Source organism: Anopheles funestus, chromosome 2RL (assembly GCF_943734845.2).
Source record: "Anopheles funestus chromosome 2RL, idAnoFuneDA-416_04, whole genome shotgun sequence".
In the NCBI taxonomy this organism is placed as follows: domain Eukaryota; kingdom Metazoa; phylum Arthropoda; class Insecta; order Diptera; family Culicidae; genus Anopheles; species Anopheles funestus.
The window spans coordinates 11,193,985-11,211,083 of NC_064598.1; the positions used below are offsets into that span (position 1 = coordinate 11,193,985).

A 17,099-nucleotide genomic window follows, 5' to 3' on the forward strand; every position below is an offset into this window, starting at 1 on the left:
GGGACGATAGCTTGTTAAGTGGCCATGTGTTGGCTGCAACCCCGTTACGGAACGAGACGGATGAGCATTCATCAACTACGCTGCATTTCCCAAATCTATCTGCTAAAACGAATCATTTTTAAGACGTCAACACACCTAAGTGCACAGATAGATGTTGGTTTTATTCTGTTTGTGCACAGTAAAGGTAAATTGGGGGTGTAATGCTTAAATATTATATAGTTTAGTGTTCTTACTGTTAAAAAAATTATTAAATTATTAATTAAAAATTAAAAAACATTTTAATTAACTCAATCAAAGGATCGCTCTTCCGTGAAAGGTAAAACTTAATTATTTCTACTAAATCATAACACATACCTGAAATTCATTATATAAACTCCAGATTGTATTAGATTTCGATTTGAACCTTAGCCAGAATTAATTTTCCGGAAACATACATTAAATATGTGTATGTTTACTTAGGCTATGTAAAACAAACCAAAATGAGCAGATTTGTAAGAAGGGAACCTCATACCTGTAAGTAGAAAGGAAAGAAGAGTAATTAATTTTCAATCTAGGGTAAATATACAACCATGTTAATACTAATTTTATATTTAGTAAGTACTGAAAACCCCACGTTGTTGTGAATTTAGTAGCAGCAGACGCAAACAAATTAATATCACATTCATTCTGGACCATGTCCAGCTATCCAGCAATGGGTATTTAAATAACCTCCTGAAGTTGTATTGCCGAAAGAAAAATGAGAAAAAACTAAACGCAGACAAAATAACAAATAAAACTTTTACTATTTCTACTACTCTTCAAAGATATGGTTCCTTAATTAACTTCCACATGTCCACATAACTACGGGACACATTTTATTCCAGAATCCCTTCATAACAGAGACTAACTATCTTTGAACGCGTTAAAAAAATAGTTTAAAAAGCTTCTTTATAGTAGACACAACCTGATAGACCATTTTCCCAGATCGTAATCCCGGTAGCATCCATTGAAAAATAAATTTAAACATTATTGATAAGCCAAACGTGTGTTAATGAGTTACCAGTACACTAGTACATACAATTTGGCTTTAAAAATTGCAACTATTTGTGCAAACCATTTACTCATCATTCAAAATTGTTCAACGTTTCTGAATAATAATGCACACAAAGCAATCTAGGGTACATCTTGAAATTTGGAAGAAACTCCTAACGTCTGCAAGTTCTAGCCATCGAGTACACGTACAACTTGTACGGTAAGAACAGATTTTGGTCCCAGCACAACTTTACCATTAGAATGTTCATTCGCATAGAATCGCTCATCTAACCGTGTACCGAAAATTGGTTCACCGCTGTCTGGAGAACTGTGGCTGTCTGGTTGCAGAAACACTGCAACTGTTGGCAAAAGTTGCGCAGCGACCGACTGCGTCGGGAAACTAGTTTAAACAACAGGTGCAGCTTCTCTTTTTTTGCAACATTATGCAGAAAAGAAAAATTATAATAGATACACTGATTTGCAAGCACTACACTTTTTCATTCATATTTCTTACTCGTTACAGTCTATTTCTTTTTTGGAATAAATCCCAATTGAAAAAAACTGTTGCCATTCCAGAAATAACTCTTTTCACGTCGTTCCTAACAATGCGCATTTGGCTTTGTTTCTTTGCCTTACAATTATATCAAAATACCACAGTATAAATTTTATTTGGCCAACAAAAAACCAAAAAGACGCCAAAACCCCTAAATGAACGTTTGGGGACAGCAGTGTTATCAAAGCAGTGTTTGGTTTCCTGGTACGATTCCGCGGTACTTTACGATAAGATGTTCGCCACAGTACCACGTCTACCGGTTAGGGGAATGATATAAGTCAGTGGCATATAACCTCAAATATTCAAAACACCAAAATTCACACTATAAATATACTGCTTCATCGTTGCAACTTAGCACTACAACTTGTGGCAACGGAACGGTTGGCAAACAAACGACCGCCAGACTCATCAATCAACTGCGTAGGCTAGTGAAATACCCAAAAATGAATTCTCTTAGCATTGGAAGTTTGATCGTTTTGCTGGTTGTTGTGGCCACGACCGAATCTGCCAAAACGGAATCCTCCATCTTCGGTCCGCAGCCGATGCAATATCAAATGCCAGCCACATCCACCTTCATCGTGTCCGACTTTCTACAGTTTCTGCAAACGGCCACCACGTGTTTCAACAAGCTGAGAATTCCGGAGGAACGTTTCCCACTCTACCTTGCCGGTGTGTTCCCGAACTGTCCGGAAACGCAGTGCTTCGTACGGTGTCTCTCCGCCAACCTGAACCTGTACTGTGACGAAACTGGTTCCGACATCGATCGGCACTACCTGCAGTACGGTCTCGGACAGGACTATAACTGCTTCCGTCAGAAGGCGGAACAGTGTCTGGCGGCCAACACCTCACCCTGTAACGACCCGTGTGAGGCCGCATACAAACAGGAACTCTGTTTCCTGGAGGAGTTCCGCAAGTACGTCGATTCCAACATGAACTCGCTTATTGCTGCCGTCTATGTAGAGAAGGCCGAACAAAATCCGGTACACTATAACATGAACAGCCGTAACTAGTTGCACTGTTTTCTGGTTGTGCCGAGAAGGTAGTGAGTTCGCCGGGTGTTGAAATGAATGAAAATAAAGCATAATTCACTAATGTAAAACAAACCTTCAACTAGCATAAATATTATTTCTGGTGCTTCACCGTCCGCTTCCGTACGGGATGACATTCCCAGCAATGGAGTGCATCTTTTTGTCGACATTATTTTCGTTTGTTGTCTACAATGGCGCGACAGAACAGCAGCAACCTGGCTGTCAATGACCATCAAACTTGACCGTGACATTTATTATAAAAACTCTCCCAATGTTTCTTAACGCTTGCAGTTCAACTGTAGTGTCTAGACTGTACATATGATGTTAGGTACCGTGCAACTAACTATCGTTGAGGTAGTCCTACTACTAATGGGACTAACCTCAATATCTGCAATGTTTGGAGCTCGTGATCCTCCTCCTGGTCCGCTGCTCGAAGCACAAGCAGCTTGCGTGAAATATTTAGGCATCTGCGATAACCGTCTGGTGCAGTACAATAACAGTATCTACCCGACCGATCATGACACGATGTGTATGGTGCGTTGTGCCGGCATTATCGTTGGATTCTGGGACGACACTCACGGATTCAAAATGGAAGGGCTCATCAACCTCTTCCCTCAGCTGGCAGCAGATAGCCGAGCGCAGCAGCAAATTTTAAGCTGTGCAGAGCAGCGTATTGCTGCATGTCCTCCAACCGATACGTGTACGAAAGCATACACCGGATTCCGCTGCTTTCTGGAGGCACAGAAGAATGGATTTGGAGTGAAAGATACGCTGCCGGAGGAGCCACCCTATGTCTTCGATGGGAATGAATTTATGCGATCGTTAACAATCTGTGCGAAGATCCTACGAATACCCAAGAATCTCCGGGATCTGTATCAGCAAGGTGTCTTCCCGAATGATGAGAAAACACGCAGCCTCATACGATGCTTTGGCCTGCGGACGGAACTTTACGACGATGAGAAAGGGCCAAACCTATCGCGATTGTACAAGCTGTTCGGTGCAGGTCAATCGGAAAAGGAGTTCCGCCGGATAGCTGAACTATGCATGCACGCCAACCAGCCGCTGTTGAACGCGCAAGACAAAAATGCTCTAGCGTACGGTAAGCTGTATCGGTGCTTTAGCAAGCAATTCGGTGCACTCATCCGGGCCAATGCTAGCTAGTTGTAACGGACAGTCGGTTTGTGGGTAAACAATAAACGACCCTGCGCTGCCGGACAAAACGCACTATCTTCTTTTTTTTCGGTTGCTTTATTTCGACGGTTCGGAACGGTACTTCCTACTGTGTCTCTATAAGGCTTTTTACTGACAGCTTGCTCGCACGGTGCGCATGAAAACGTGTCCTAGTCTCTATCACTGTCTTGGGGCGTGTCTTATCGGGTGCTTTGCTGGTTTTGCTTTTTACATAACATCCGTCTTTAAAACCGATCCTAGAAGGTTGCATGCGCTCCAGTACAGTGCAGTCCACCAGCAGCCATGGAACGTGACCGTAGTTCAAACGTAGCGGCAGCTACGGCAGCTCTACTAGCTTTCCTGTCGCTCGTCTCAGCGTTACACGTGGCGGAGGCAAACATCTTCGCTGGGAAGAGCTTCCTGAAAGCCCAGCAGGACTGTGTACACTTTCTCGGCATCAATCCACTACGGTTGGGACAGTACAAAAAACACCAGTATCCGGGTGACCGGGAAACGATGTGTATGATCCGGTGCGTTGGCATTACGCTAGACTTCTGGGACGATAGGCTCGGGTTCAACGTTAGCCTGGTGGAGGAACAGTTTAGTCCACTGGTTGATGTCCACTTCAAGAAGAAGCTGAACGATAGTATTGCGCTTAAGTTGACATTACTTGATCCACTGGATAACTGTGCCAGAGCGTTCTACGCTTTCCGAACGTTCCGTGCACTGTTGCGTCAGCTGTTTAACCTTGGAACGACTACAATGGCTCCGATCGTAAAATTTGAGCCACTGGAACCGGAGAAAATCCTAACCAATCTCATAGACTGTGCGCGTGAAGTGAATCTGCCCGGTGTTTTACTCGCAAACCTTACCAAAGGTAACATTGCCGATAGGGCAGAGGTTCACTGCCTGATACGCTGTGCCGCTATTCGTTCCCAATTCTATACCGATCAACATGGTGCACTACTTGATAACTTGCATCGTCAGTTTAACCCTCCGGGAGAGGATCTCGACAGCTTTAAGCTCCGTCACAACATGTGTCTGCAGCGACATCAGCAACCGGCTACATCGGACAAGTGTACACGTGCATTCAAACAATTTTTCGTCTGCTTGCGTCCTGACTTTGAGCAGTATTTCATTCGGAATAAAAACAAAATCTTTCAACATCCTATATTCAAAAATGATCAGCTTCTGGAAGGCCCATCACCATTACCGTTGCAACCAGAGCAACCTAATGGATTCGATATGTTTAGAGAACTTCCCGGAAATCTGGACTTACTGTTAAGCTCCTGCTAACGTTAAGCGTGTGGCGGCTGTGTATTCTAATTGTTAAGTTTTGTAAATAAACACTCTTAAACTTATATTATATTCAAAGCTTTTATAGAATGAAGATAGCCTGCGTGCATAAATTCTTGGAATTCAGAAATTACCATTAGACATTCATGAACATTCGCTAGTGAATGGCAAATCCGAAAAGGAATGCAAGCAATCAGGAGTCTTTTTGTTTGAAGAAACAAATGTTTTACCTCTATGAACACAAAACACAACAATTAGCCACGTGTTTACAAGGGCCAAACGTTACACAAACTGTCACAAATGTGTTACTTTTGCACATGATTCTAAACCAAATAGACGACCTATCGTTGTACAAGAGGAAAAGATAAAGAAAAGCGAAAAAAACATTACCGTCAAAGGAGCAGAAAATTTACATTTAATGCAAAACAAAACTCGCAAATGTGTTCGGTTCTGTGTGCAATGTGCATTCCCTGTTAGCGGTTTAAATCCTGCATTTTGCGCTTCTTTCACCTTCGTCGCGTTTCGCGCGGGAACGCTGGCCCCTTTTGAATACATAATCGGCAACTCAAGGAAGCTCTTCCTCTACTAACTCGTCGGATGCGGATAATGCACTCCTGCCCGATGGTGCCAAGTGGTGTGAACCAATGGAAAGGCTATGTAAGATATGCAAAGGCACACCGGGACACAGGGAAAACCTGCTCCAAAAACGAACTTCAGGAGCGTCAGTATTGTGAGCTCCTAGTCTCTCTACACAGTGCCTCCGCCCGCCGTACACACCCGGGACTCACCTGGGCCGGTAAGAAAATAAGCTTCGAAAGAGCGAAAGCAACGAAAAAAAGTGCTTACATTTACATTTCATTACACCGAGTGCTTGCAAAAACCGATCCCGTGGTAGTAGTGGCAGACATGGTAGCTGTAACTCGCTCGCCAAATGGAAAACTTTGCTACCTTTGCCTCTGTGTAGCTAGAAGAACACAACAAAAATGCCCTTGAGCATACTAACATCTTCACAATACGTATGAATCCGAATTGCTGCAAAGGCTTGGGAAGAAGCGCATGAAGTATTGTCACAATGTACTGAAAGTTTTCCATTGCCTGATAAAGGTTGATATTGCTGAGAAAATTTGTACATGAACAGTTTGTCCTTTACTATTCGGCAGGTCAACAATCTCCGGTGTAGGGATTGTATTTTGTTTTGCCACACTCAATATGTAATTGATGCGCTAGGGCATGCCCTACTGCAAAACTTTACACTCAACTTTCACTAAAGTGTTGCTTTTAAAGAAACTATCCTTTTGGGAGGGAATCTTTACTCATTGTTTTAGTTTTGAGGACTATAAGAAGGCCCAAAACATAATGTTCATAATAAAATTTACAATTCAAATTACCATCAAATATGAAACTATCCCTGTTTTGTGATTTAAATAATAAATAATTGTCAAAAAATACTTTACGACTCGAAATTAGCACGACCAACCCTTATTATCCCTCCTTTTTACATCAGTTTACTCTTTATAACATAGTGAAGCAGCGTTGGTTTATGAAGACGATGATATACAAGTTCATGATAAACATGGCTTTGTTAAACACGTTTACCGATGCTCCACAAAAGCGTAGGCCAGCAATTTCTACTTTCTAGTGTTTATACGCAGCGTAAACTGTGTTTTTACGTTACATTCATGTATACGTGACCTTTACAGTAGTCAGGTCATCGTGTATGTTGATAAAACATTTGATTTGTTTGCATCAGTTGAGAAGGCTGGTATGGAAAAAAACAAAGTTTATTTCATTTGATTTCTGGTAAGTTACTTCAAAACAAAACACGATAAACTTAGTTGAATTAGTTTTGTTCATGTCATTTTTTGATTTGTTTTATGATAAGACAAGGCAAGCGAGTAAAACAATAATCGCAACACATGAGATCTAAAGGACCTTGGATGACACACTAATTCTACCAGTTGAAACTGAATGGAAGCACATGATATTAAAAATGAAGCGCATCTTACCGTAATGAATTAAGTACGATCGTGCGAGTATACACGCGCCCTGAGAAGCCTTTTGACACCCATACGATGTTTGTTTGAATTACTTATTGTGTTTTTATGAAAAAATTATTATTTAAAATATTAAATTACGTAAAACATATAAAGACTAGTTATGTTCAAAATAATCAAAATCCGACTGTCAAAATTAATCTGTCACTTTAATTTGAATATCATGTACTTCCACTTATTTATGGCAGATGTCATTGGCGTGTCATCTGAGGACGTTTAGCTGTCATGTATTGCGATTGTTCGATCAAAGATGAAATTAAAAATCTCTTTCAATTTTTTTTCTTATAATTAATTTTATAATTTTCCAAAATAAACTCAATTTATTTCTTTTGGATTGAGTATCTTCACAACATATGGTCAGAATAGCGTAAGGCACAGTTAATGATTTTCACGTACACTCCCCCGTCATATGAATACACAACAAAATGGTATCCCAATTGGAAGGACTCGTTAACCGAACAAAATGAAATTTGATTCATACGCCTGCCCTGTTTCGAAACCTTATTGCTCTCGGTGTATAATGGATCTACTGCAACCGTAGAGTTGGTGAATATTTCCATCTGGTTTCAAACGAAATGTCTACAACTCGATCCAAATGCTCAGTCAGCTCCATATTTCGTTCGATACGGTTTTCAATACGATAATATTTACTCGACCATATGTTGGAACTTCCGCACCTACACACATGCCGGCGGCATCAAACGCAACGGTCAACTGACGGGGTTGCACATGGTGCTAGACAAAGAGCATTGCAACCATAGCTAAATGCACTAGGAATCTGGCGACTGCATCTGGATGCATGACATAGGAATGAAATGAAAGATGAATTTTCTGCCATGAACGATTCAAACAACCTGGTCTTCAGCACGATATCTAAAGCCTGCAGGAAGAGTACGCCAAATGATTGAGTGGGCTTTTTATCTGCATTAGACAGCATGGGCCTAGGAGAAATACCGAGGGCGAAAGCTTGTATTTATGCAAATTCCAAATAGGGTACTGGCCAATTTTCGTTTTCTGCTACTGCTTTGCTGCCAATAGCTCACCACACATTTTCTACCATCCGATTCCGGCACGGGGTTTCGTGCATCCTGTACCATAGACGCAACCCACAGAGACAAGACTTTCTGATTGAGAAATGGTAGCAAATATGTTATCTGCCTTTTTGCCGACAATGCAATGCAACCGGTCGGGAGAATTTGGTGATTGCATTCTTTCGATGCAATGATAACCGGTAATTCGTGCAAGATTTTTGCCCTCAACTGTTATAACACATATTTTATCCATGTCCACAAATGCTAATCAATGCATTTCGAGCACTTTTCCCACTATGTTGTGTAACACTATTGTGATGTGGAATTTTATGTATCGAATGTCGGTGAATAAGCGTTTTCTAGGGGTTTCGAAAAAATCTTTTGTTCCTCACTAACTTTGTTCCAATGTAGATATGAGAAAAAAAGGATTTATTTTAACAAAAAGGCTACCGATCGGTAGCTTTTCAATTGTCTGCAGATTAAAAAGTTTTTTTTTCTGAGAAAAAAGAATCACAAAAGTTTTCAACAAAAGGAGCACGTCACATAAAAAAATTAAATTTTATTTTGTGATAAAAGATACGCCTCCACCATACTGTTAGAATATTGAAGTTCGATAACTAAGAAATAAATGTAAAAAAACACACACACCCCCAAACCTATTAACATTATCGCAAAAACTAAAAAGTTATGCTGACTTTTTTGTATTGGATGAAGAAGCCTTTCCATAAAAATGTGATTCTTTATGTGTGTGTGTGTGTTTTTTTTTTTTTATTCAAACATAAAAGCATAGAGGTAAAACTATCATCCATCCCGTTTAGGTATATTCAGCAGTTGAGAAAAACGAACAAAACCCGATCGAAAACCGGAAAAATGCAATGCGAGACAATCGAATCATTCACGATAGAAAACTTTGAATTTTTTTTCGACTTTTCACATGCAAAAGAACAATTGAATTACCATTAAACGGTGATTGCGCAACCTTTATCAAACAATTCAATAACTTTATTAGCGTTGAAATGTCCTTTTTTGTGTGTTTAATTTTAGTTAAATTTTAGTGTTAGTGTTGATATATTACTTTGTAGAAATACCAGAACTCATTTAATTTAATAAACAAATCATCAAACTGTATGAGCATCATTTTGTTGTAACAATTTCTACTATTCTTTGAATTGATTATATCTTTAAATTAGATCTCCAATACATCTGGCAACCAATAATTCATATGAAAAAATACCTTCCATTCACATTAGCAAAATATCCAATTTCCTAAAACCGATTTGCAATGTTTAATGTTTGGTGGCTATCGGTTCAGCTCATGGGAAGATAAACCCGCCTTTGTTACGAAGTTCTGCCCACTCTTACGTACATTGATCCACAACCCACTTTGACGATGCCGGTTGCAACATAAATCACCATTCTTTCAACCATACTTCTCGATTCGTTACATTCCAGTGACGTTCCGCGAGACTCATGATGAAGGTTTCCGTACCCGTAACAGTATCATGCAAATCACATAAATACTCATCACCAGTGTAATCGACCCTGGGCAACCCAACTGATGGTGTGTGTGTAGTACTCCAAACGCTACTTTCGAAACAGTCCAAATGTCACAATTATTTTGAGTTCAGATTTTATCGCTTCGGTAATCAAACGCCCACCACCGGGGCATCGTTTCGTTCCTGTGGCAAACCGTTCATCTCGAGCTCGTTTACGTTGGACGCAAAAGCGTAAAGCAGTAATTGAGAACTTTTGCCTAATTATAGCGAAACTCGAGCATTACGATACCGCCTTTCGTCGTCGCTTCCCCCCAAACATTGTCGTGTTTGCGTTAACAAGCAAACACATTGATCAGGTTGTGAAAGCATTGCTTGATAACTATGTTCGGTTATAGATTAAAAGCGATCTAGAGCAGCGCGCAACGCATCGAATCCAACGGCAGATGATGATGAGTTTAAGCGAATGGGTTTTTTCCATCGATTCCATTAAACGAATAGAGCTATTTTGCCGATTTTGAAGTTTTCAGTAGCAGAACTAGCAGGAAGTAGCAGAATGCAGAAGATGAATTAAATGCAATTTTCCCGATTGCACTCTAATCAACGCAAATGCAACGTCTGTGTTGCTTGCTATTCACCGACGGCATTTGATCGATAACGCACTGAACCAACATTGCATGATCCTGATGCTTGGAAATTCATTTCACCAGCACTACAAAACTAGTTGTCTACTCCATCTAAATACGTCTACGATTCTACCTCTACGTTATAAGATTGTACACCACTTTAAGCGAACGTGCAAAATGTCGTCTTTATTACCGGTCTCCTGCTTGATTTGATTTATGACGTACTTTCCGTTGTGTTTGCTATAAATATTTACGACCATAAAGGGCTACCCGGTTGAAAGATTTAACATCAGCTCGGACATGCATCACCTGCCGTTATTCTTGCGCTTTTCTTTTTTCTTTCTTTTGGTTACTTTAGATCCGAACTCTGCAGAAGTACATGGTGACAAGAAGCAATAAGTAAAAGTATAGTAACTGCTAGTAAGGAAAGGATACAGGGTTTCCGATTTAGTTTGAACTAAAGATGTGCATAATGAGTAGGAGTAAGAGAGTGAGTGAAAACGTACTAGTGAGTGAGTTGCACTCACTCATCACGGGGAGTGTTAACTACTCTTTTTTATCTTACTCACTCATGAGTGTTTACATGTAGCTGCGGTGAGTCGAGTTGCAAAAAGGAGAAAATGTGTGGTGGTTGAAATCAATGACTCCTGGTAAAAAATCCAAATCCAATTCTTTCAATTCCAATTCTCAAAGTTTTTTTGAGTGAATCAGTTGTGAGCCAGCCAAAATCGAAAAACCCTGTAAAAGGAATACACGGCCAACTTGTTACATTTTCAGTTACAACAACGGTTCTTTTTCCCTAACAGAGGACTACTTTCCATCTAAAGATAATTTTATTTTCCACTAAACATCGTGGAACAGTTGGGTAAATTCAACAGGAAATAAACTCCACTAGCCGAAACACATTTTTGACCCATTCACCTGTTAGCTTTGGCGATCCTTCCAGGATGATTTTGTAACAAGAAGATACAAAAAAACCTTCCACTCTAAAATGTACGCGCTGACTAGCCTATTTTCCCTAAATGTAACATAATGGTGTCAGATGGTTTTGCACCAACCCAACTGACTACTGACGGGTGTATGAGAGAATAAAAAAGGTGGGACAGGAAAAATATGATATATAGGTATATTTTCCAAACGGTAGCAAAATTTATGATACCATTCTTTTTCGATTTCTAGCATTACTTTCGCAAAACCCACCTAGTCATGCTGAGACATGCGCGCGCGTAATCTTTATAAGCTTCCGGTTATGGTGGTACTAAATGTTTTTTCGTGATTTTTTGCACACTCTCCTCGGGTTTTTTTTTGTGTGTGTGCTACGGATGTTTACAAACCACGCAGCGAATGGCATCAGACTGAACGTGAGCTTTTGTAAGTAATAAAAACAACCCCGAATCATACTTTCTGAATGGGTGAGGCAAAAAAAAGAAAACCAAACAACCTCACCAGTACAACAACCGTTTGCTGGTTTTCGCTGAAAGCCTGGGTTTGCGGTCTCGTAAGGTAACAAACGCATGTACAGGCGCGTGTGAAGAGGTGTTGAGTGAAATACGGCTTCTTCTTAAAGAGCTAGGCTACCTTAGCTTGTGGAAAGAGACACTTGGCAAATCCATGCAGTTTTGGCTCCTCGCGCCACGATCAAACTGCTCAATAAAATGTAATCGCCAGAGCAAATTTTTTCAGCCCACATTGCGGCGAAAAAACCCCCCAAAATCCCATAACTACCGATTACGGACTGTTGCCGATGACAAGGGAAACAAGTCCGTGGAGAGTTCTGGTGCGTCAGCTGTGCATACAAAACCCGCATTCCATCTCGCATCACGAGTGTGCGGTAAAAGCAGAATCGAAACTCGAACATTCCAAAGGAACGGGCTGCGAAAGTGCCGTACCGAGTGCTGTGCCGGAGTGCCTGCGTACACGACCATTGCCAAAATAAATAAGCGCCCTGTTTATCCTGCTCGTTATCTCCGCTGCGGAGCAGTATCGAGGAAATAAACCACACGCATATTCACCAGGCAAGCCACCACAAACACCAACCGTGTTCGTGTTTTAGTGGACAAAAATCTGTTCCGATTCAAACGGGGAATTTGCTATCCCGAAAGCTTTCGAAAGCAGAGCAAAGGCAAGGATGCTCACATAAAAATGCGCCCGAAATTATACTAAAAATGATTACACTCATCATTCACAAAAACGCACAACTCCAAACAGAACCACACGACAGCATCCACCACACCATCCAATTCGGGGATGGGAAGGTTAGTCGTTTTAGTTCATTTTCCTTCCAGGAAATAACCCACCTTACGGTACGGTACAGAGAGACAGACACACATTGGCTATGGGTGCTGTTTGTCTATTCAAGATCATCATTTGTGCGAATTCGCTTTTTTTCTTGTTTCTTCTTTACGCTCCTACACAGTCGATTGGCCGATAACTGTTTTTGTTAACGAATCGTTCTTCGATTTTGGGGTGTTTTTTGTGGCAACCATTTTCCTTGGGAATGTACCTTTTTTTGTGCCACCACCTCTACTCGATGCCAGGGCCGGTGGAAGACGAGCGAAGAACAAATTGACGCAATTAGGCCACCACTTATTCGTTATCTGCACGCCTACTGGTAAACGCGGGTGTTGGTGAATATATTACATCTTTTTTTTTTGCTCTCCTTCTTCTCCATACCTCGTACACGCCAAGGATTACTTAAGATTGAAGATGCCTATCCAATATCGATTTGGGTGACTAAAACCCATTAATTTGGCCGTTGTGTGATCAGCACGAGCTTTTGACAATACGCTGAACACTAAGTCAAGGTGTAAATACTATGATTAATGATATACAGATACTTAAAATATTTTGTTCCCTGATATTGGAATGGAAGTGCAATGTTCATGGCCAATTCTTTAATATGTTATCATGCAAATGTAGATTAAAATAGATAAGCATTTCGAGTAAAACATGTAGAGCATGTGGCAAAGAAAGTAAATTAAAATTTTGTCAAACTTTTGATGGCTTCAATAATGAATAATTATAATTATAATGAAATATTCACAAATATTTCCCGTGTATTTGGTGGATCTACTCAAACTCTTTCTTCAAGCACATAGCATATGAAGCCTTCAGTATCTGTGAGAAACACTAAAGATAACTCTTTTCCCACATTGTAACAACAGTAAAATCCTTTCCTAATAATTCCCCAAGTGAGGAAAGAAGGATGAATTTCAATTTGCGTTTCATTTTCTCCAGTTGTTGTATCCTCAGGAGCTTTTTCAATTTGCTGATCAATACTACTACAAACTGACAGATAAGTGGAAATTGAATCGATAATTCGATAGTCTTCGAATGTAAAAAAAAATTCTAGGAAATTAACAACTTTTTAGAAGATGTTGCAAGTAATAGAAAAAAACATTATGAATAATACATGCTAAATACATTTAAACATTCTTCACACAATTCCATCCCACGTTTATACTAATGGTAATAAAAGCTTCAAACAATTCCGAAGCCTTTCCAAACAAATCAGTCATTTGCCGCCAACCTTCTTCTTATTGGAAGCTTACGAGTTGCCAGTTTAATGTGCTTAAGACAAACTTTTATTGGAATGTTTCGGCTTGGTTCAATAATTAACAGTAACGTTCCATTTGCAAAATAACCCAACACAAAAAAAACAACCCGAAGTGTAAAGCCCGGTTTGAATGTGAACAAAGGAAATGGTTCCGAGTTAATACCAAACTTTGAGCAAGTTTTCTATCTCCACCAAGAAGAGAACCAATCATGCCCGAAGTCCATTTTGAAAGTGGTGTCGTATTTTATGCTTGAAGCTGCAGTGATAGAGGGATGTAAAAAAACACTCCCCTATTTACTGCTAGAAAGCTCAAAACCTTGGTCAAACAGTACCAGCGCCTTAGAAAAGATTGTTATTATTAGTAAAAAGGAAATGGGTAAGGGTTTGCGGCTAAACGAAACAAACTTTTCAATCAATAATGAATGTTATAAAGACGCCCTCACTCCCACGAGAGCTATAGAAAGTAGCTACATACTACTGCTATGCTATGTGGAACTTTTATGGTGGTATGTTCAATTCAAAGTTTACCACAAAGATGCCCCTGCTTTCAATTTGATAAACTTGTTCGGAATTCAAGTTTCTCAAGATCATCCGGTGTACGGCCAATGATTAGCAAATACATCTACATCTGGATAGTATATTATAAGGTAATAGATTTTATACCCGTGAAGAACACATTCACTCATCAATATTCAATATTAATCAATATATTAAAGAAATTTAACTTACCTGTGACTTTGCATTCAAGCACATCTTCATCACTACCATCATTGCAATCGTCTTCTCCATCGCACACGAAACTATTATGGATGCACTGCCCATTGCCACACTGGAATTGACGTTCAGCGCACTGGAGAGTCATATTAACTGAAGAGGAAAGAGAATAATTTTGTATTAGACATAAGCATTAACGTAAAAAAATAGTCGATAATCGATAGTAATCTTGCTTGGTAGAAAACTTTATACCACCAATAATACCGTACGGAAGATTTTATTCCAATTTGAGGTTGTACAACCAACGCAACCAACAGATAGCAGATCGCCGAAACAACTTTAGACCTAAGGTGAGCTGGTGTCAAAAAAAGTATAGAGATCTGGTCAGTAACCAACAAGATATCCTCTCGTGATGGAGTATGTTGATGAATTGATAAACGATCTGTTCAACGACCTACTAGAGACTAGAGTAGAAAATGATATCATGTTAATGATTCCTTTCATTGAAGAAACCCATAATCCGAATCCATAGGCCGAGCACCGAATGATGTTCAATCATGGTAACCGAACTGATCAAGCATGGAGGTCGTTTAAACTTCCAACGGCATTGAAGTCGTCCAGACCAACAACAACATTGATCCTAAGATACGCATTGGAATGCTGCCTTCGACCGGTCTTTCGACGGTCGGAGAATCTAACATGGGATTATATAGAACCTATATAGTTCCAGTACTTTCATACACCTCTGAGACATGAACTTTGTCCAAAGCTCTAGAAACCCTGTTAGCCGCAGTCGAAAAGCTCACAAGGATTTTCTGAATCCGGCTACGTGGTAAACATGAGTTTAGTAAGCCAGAAATGACCGGTATGACTTTAGAAATCAGTAAGCCAAGAATAGAGAAAGAGAGAGAGAGAGAAAGAGAGAAAGAAAGATACAGGAGAAGATAGAGAGAGATAGCAAGAGAGGGCTCGTCTACATGGTCAGAGGACGAGTAATATATACAAATTGAGATGGAGTGCTGTCGTTGATGCGTCGGCTACAAAAGCCAGAATAATGAATTACTAGACAACAGCGCTTGATCGTTAACAGTTTAGAGGACTCCTGCAGCAGGCTAAAACCGCGAAGCGTGTGTAGCGCCGGATGAGTAAAAACAAATCTATAAAATTGGGGCCAATTTCGTCTTATTAGTTAAGCTTCGTTATTCGGCAAAAAACCAGCTTTAAATGTATATTGCATATACGTAACATTCAGAATAATTCAAATCGCGCTCCCGTCAATACAAGCAGCAATGTTACGATATCTTCCGCTCTACATTAATGTTATTGTTATTGTAGCCTTGATTGGAGCAAAAGAAGCCTTTCAGAGAAATTCAAGAGTAAGCATCATCATCAGCACAAACCTCACAAACACGAATCACATAATAACACGATCCTGGTTCAATTTTTCAGCCCATTAATGTGAGAAGATTTGAATGTATTTTAGATCCAAATAAATATATAACAGTGCTACAGTGCAACTTACAGAATCCCCGTTATTCTCCACAAGTAATAAATGTGATCGCCAGTGTTGACCAACCCTTATCAAAGGTCTATGTTACTAGTAACGTGTACGCAAAGCAACGTCAAAATTTGATGTTCATTTACGGTACCACGTTCGAGTACTGTGAGTTCCTAATGCGTAACGATACACGGCAAACCAATCCAGTAGCGGTTCTGGTCTACAACTATGCAAAGCATAACTTTCCCCAAGTGCTACAGCCCTGTCCGGTGTTGGGAATCTTTAACGTTAGTGGTCTAACAGTGGATAAGAATTTGATACCACCGTTTGTAACTCCCGGTGGGTACTTTTTAACTCAAAGGTTCCATAGCAAGCGGAACGAAACATATCTCTATTACGAATCGGAAATTTTCGTAGCTGCACCTTCAATATTCAACAAAACTATGACACTGTTTGCGTTTTAACCAAAATCCTGCTACTACTACAGGTGTTAGTGTTGTTATATGTTCAATGTAGCATGCAAATGGTTCTTGAACAATAGTTAGCAAAATATCTAAATGTTTCCAAGCATCTTTAAGTTAAGATGTCCTTATAGAGCACTATGGGTAAAATATAATAAAACAGAACAAAAGAAAATTTGATTATAAGAAACTTACATATCATAAAACACACAATTATTGGGCAATGTATGTGCACAAAAATCAATAGTCTTCATAATTAAATTAAAAAAAAAAAAACAAACAAATAAATAAATGTGTGTTCACAAAAATCCAGAATTAACGAGTAGGTTATATCAGTTTCAGCAAGCGATTATGCATTTCAAATATTTAAAAATGGATATACGATTAAGATAAACATGGTTACATGCTATTCCTGCTACAGTTATTTTTGATAGTGAACAAATCATCAAAATTTGGGCTAATTTCGTGTTATTAGTAAAGCTTCGTTAAGCCAGTCGGCAAAATGACCACGTTAAATTTATCTTGCATGCATGTATCATTCAGAATAATTCAAATCGCGCTCCCGTTAATACAAGCAGCAATGTTACGATATCTTCCTTTCTACGTTA

The 17,099-nt window shown here is 39.7% G+C and overlaps 3 protein-coding genes across 20 annotated transcripts in view; 2 read left to right on the forward strand and 1 right to left on the reverse strand.

The window, feature by feature from the left end:
• The window catches only part of LOC125765898 (low-density lipoprotein receptor), a 161,643-nt gene that overhangs the window by 108,564 nt on the left and 35,980 nt on the right, over positions 1-17,099 (reverse strand). For all 18 annotated transcript variants that reach the window (XR_007418632.1, XM_049431402.1, XM_049431422.1 and 15 more), the window contains one exon: positions 14,548-14,685. Coding sequence is in view for 17 of the 18 variants with exons in the window: in XM_049431402.1 (XP_049287359.1) it covers positions 14,548-14,685 (138 nt within the window). In the remaining variant the exon portion in view is untranslated. The remainder of the gene's footprint in view (positions 1-14,547; positions 14,686-17,099) is intronic.
• On the forward strand, positions 1,988-3,761 carry LOC125765978 (general odorant-binding protein 45-like). Its single transcript, XM_049431552.1, has one exon. It carries the CDS (start codon positions 2,911-2,913, stop codon positions 3,751-3,753), a length of 843 nt encoding a protein of 280 aa, XP_049287509.1. The 5' UTR covers positions 1,988-2,910; the 3' UTR covers positions 3,754-3,761.
• LOC125765971 (uncharacterized) lies at positions 4,066-14,497 on the forward strand. Its single transcript, XM_049431539.1, has one exon. The coding sequence runs from the start codon at positions 4,066-4,068 to the stop codon at positions 5,056-5,058; it is 993 nt and encodes a 330-aa protein (XP_049287496.1). The 3' UTR covers positions 5,059-14,497.

Coding starts and splice junctions, on each gene's coding strand:
- LOC125765978 (XM_049431552.1), top strand. CDS start 2,911: ATGATGTTAGGTACCGTGCAACTAACTATCGTTGAGGTAGTCCTACTA.
- LOC125765971 (XM_049431539.1), top strand. CDS start 4,066: ATGGAACGTGACCGTAGTTCAAACGTAGCGGCAGCTACGGCAGCTCTA.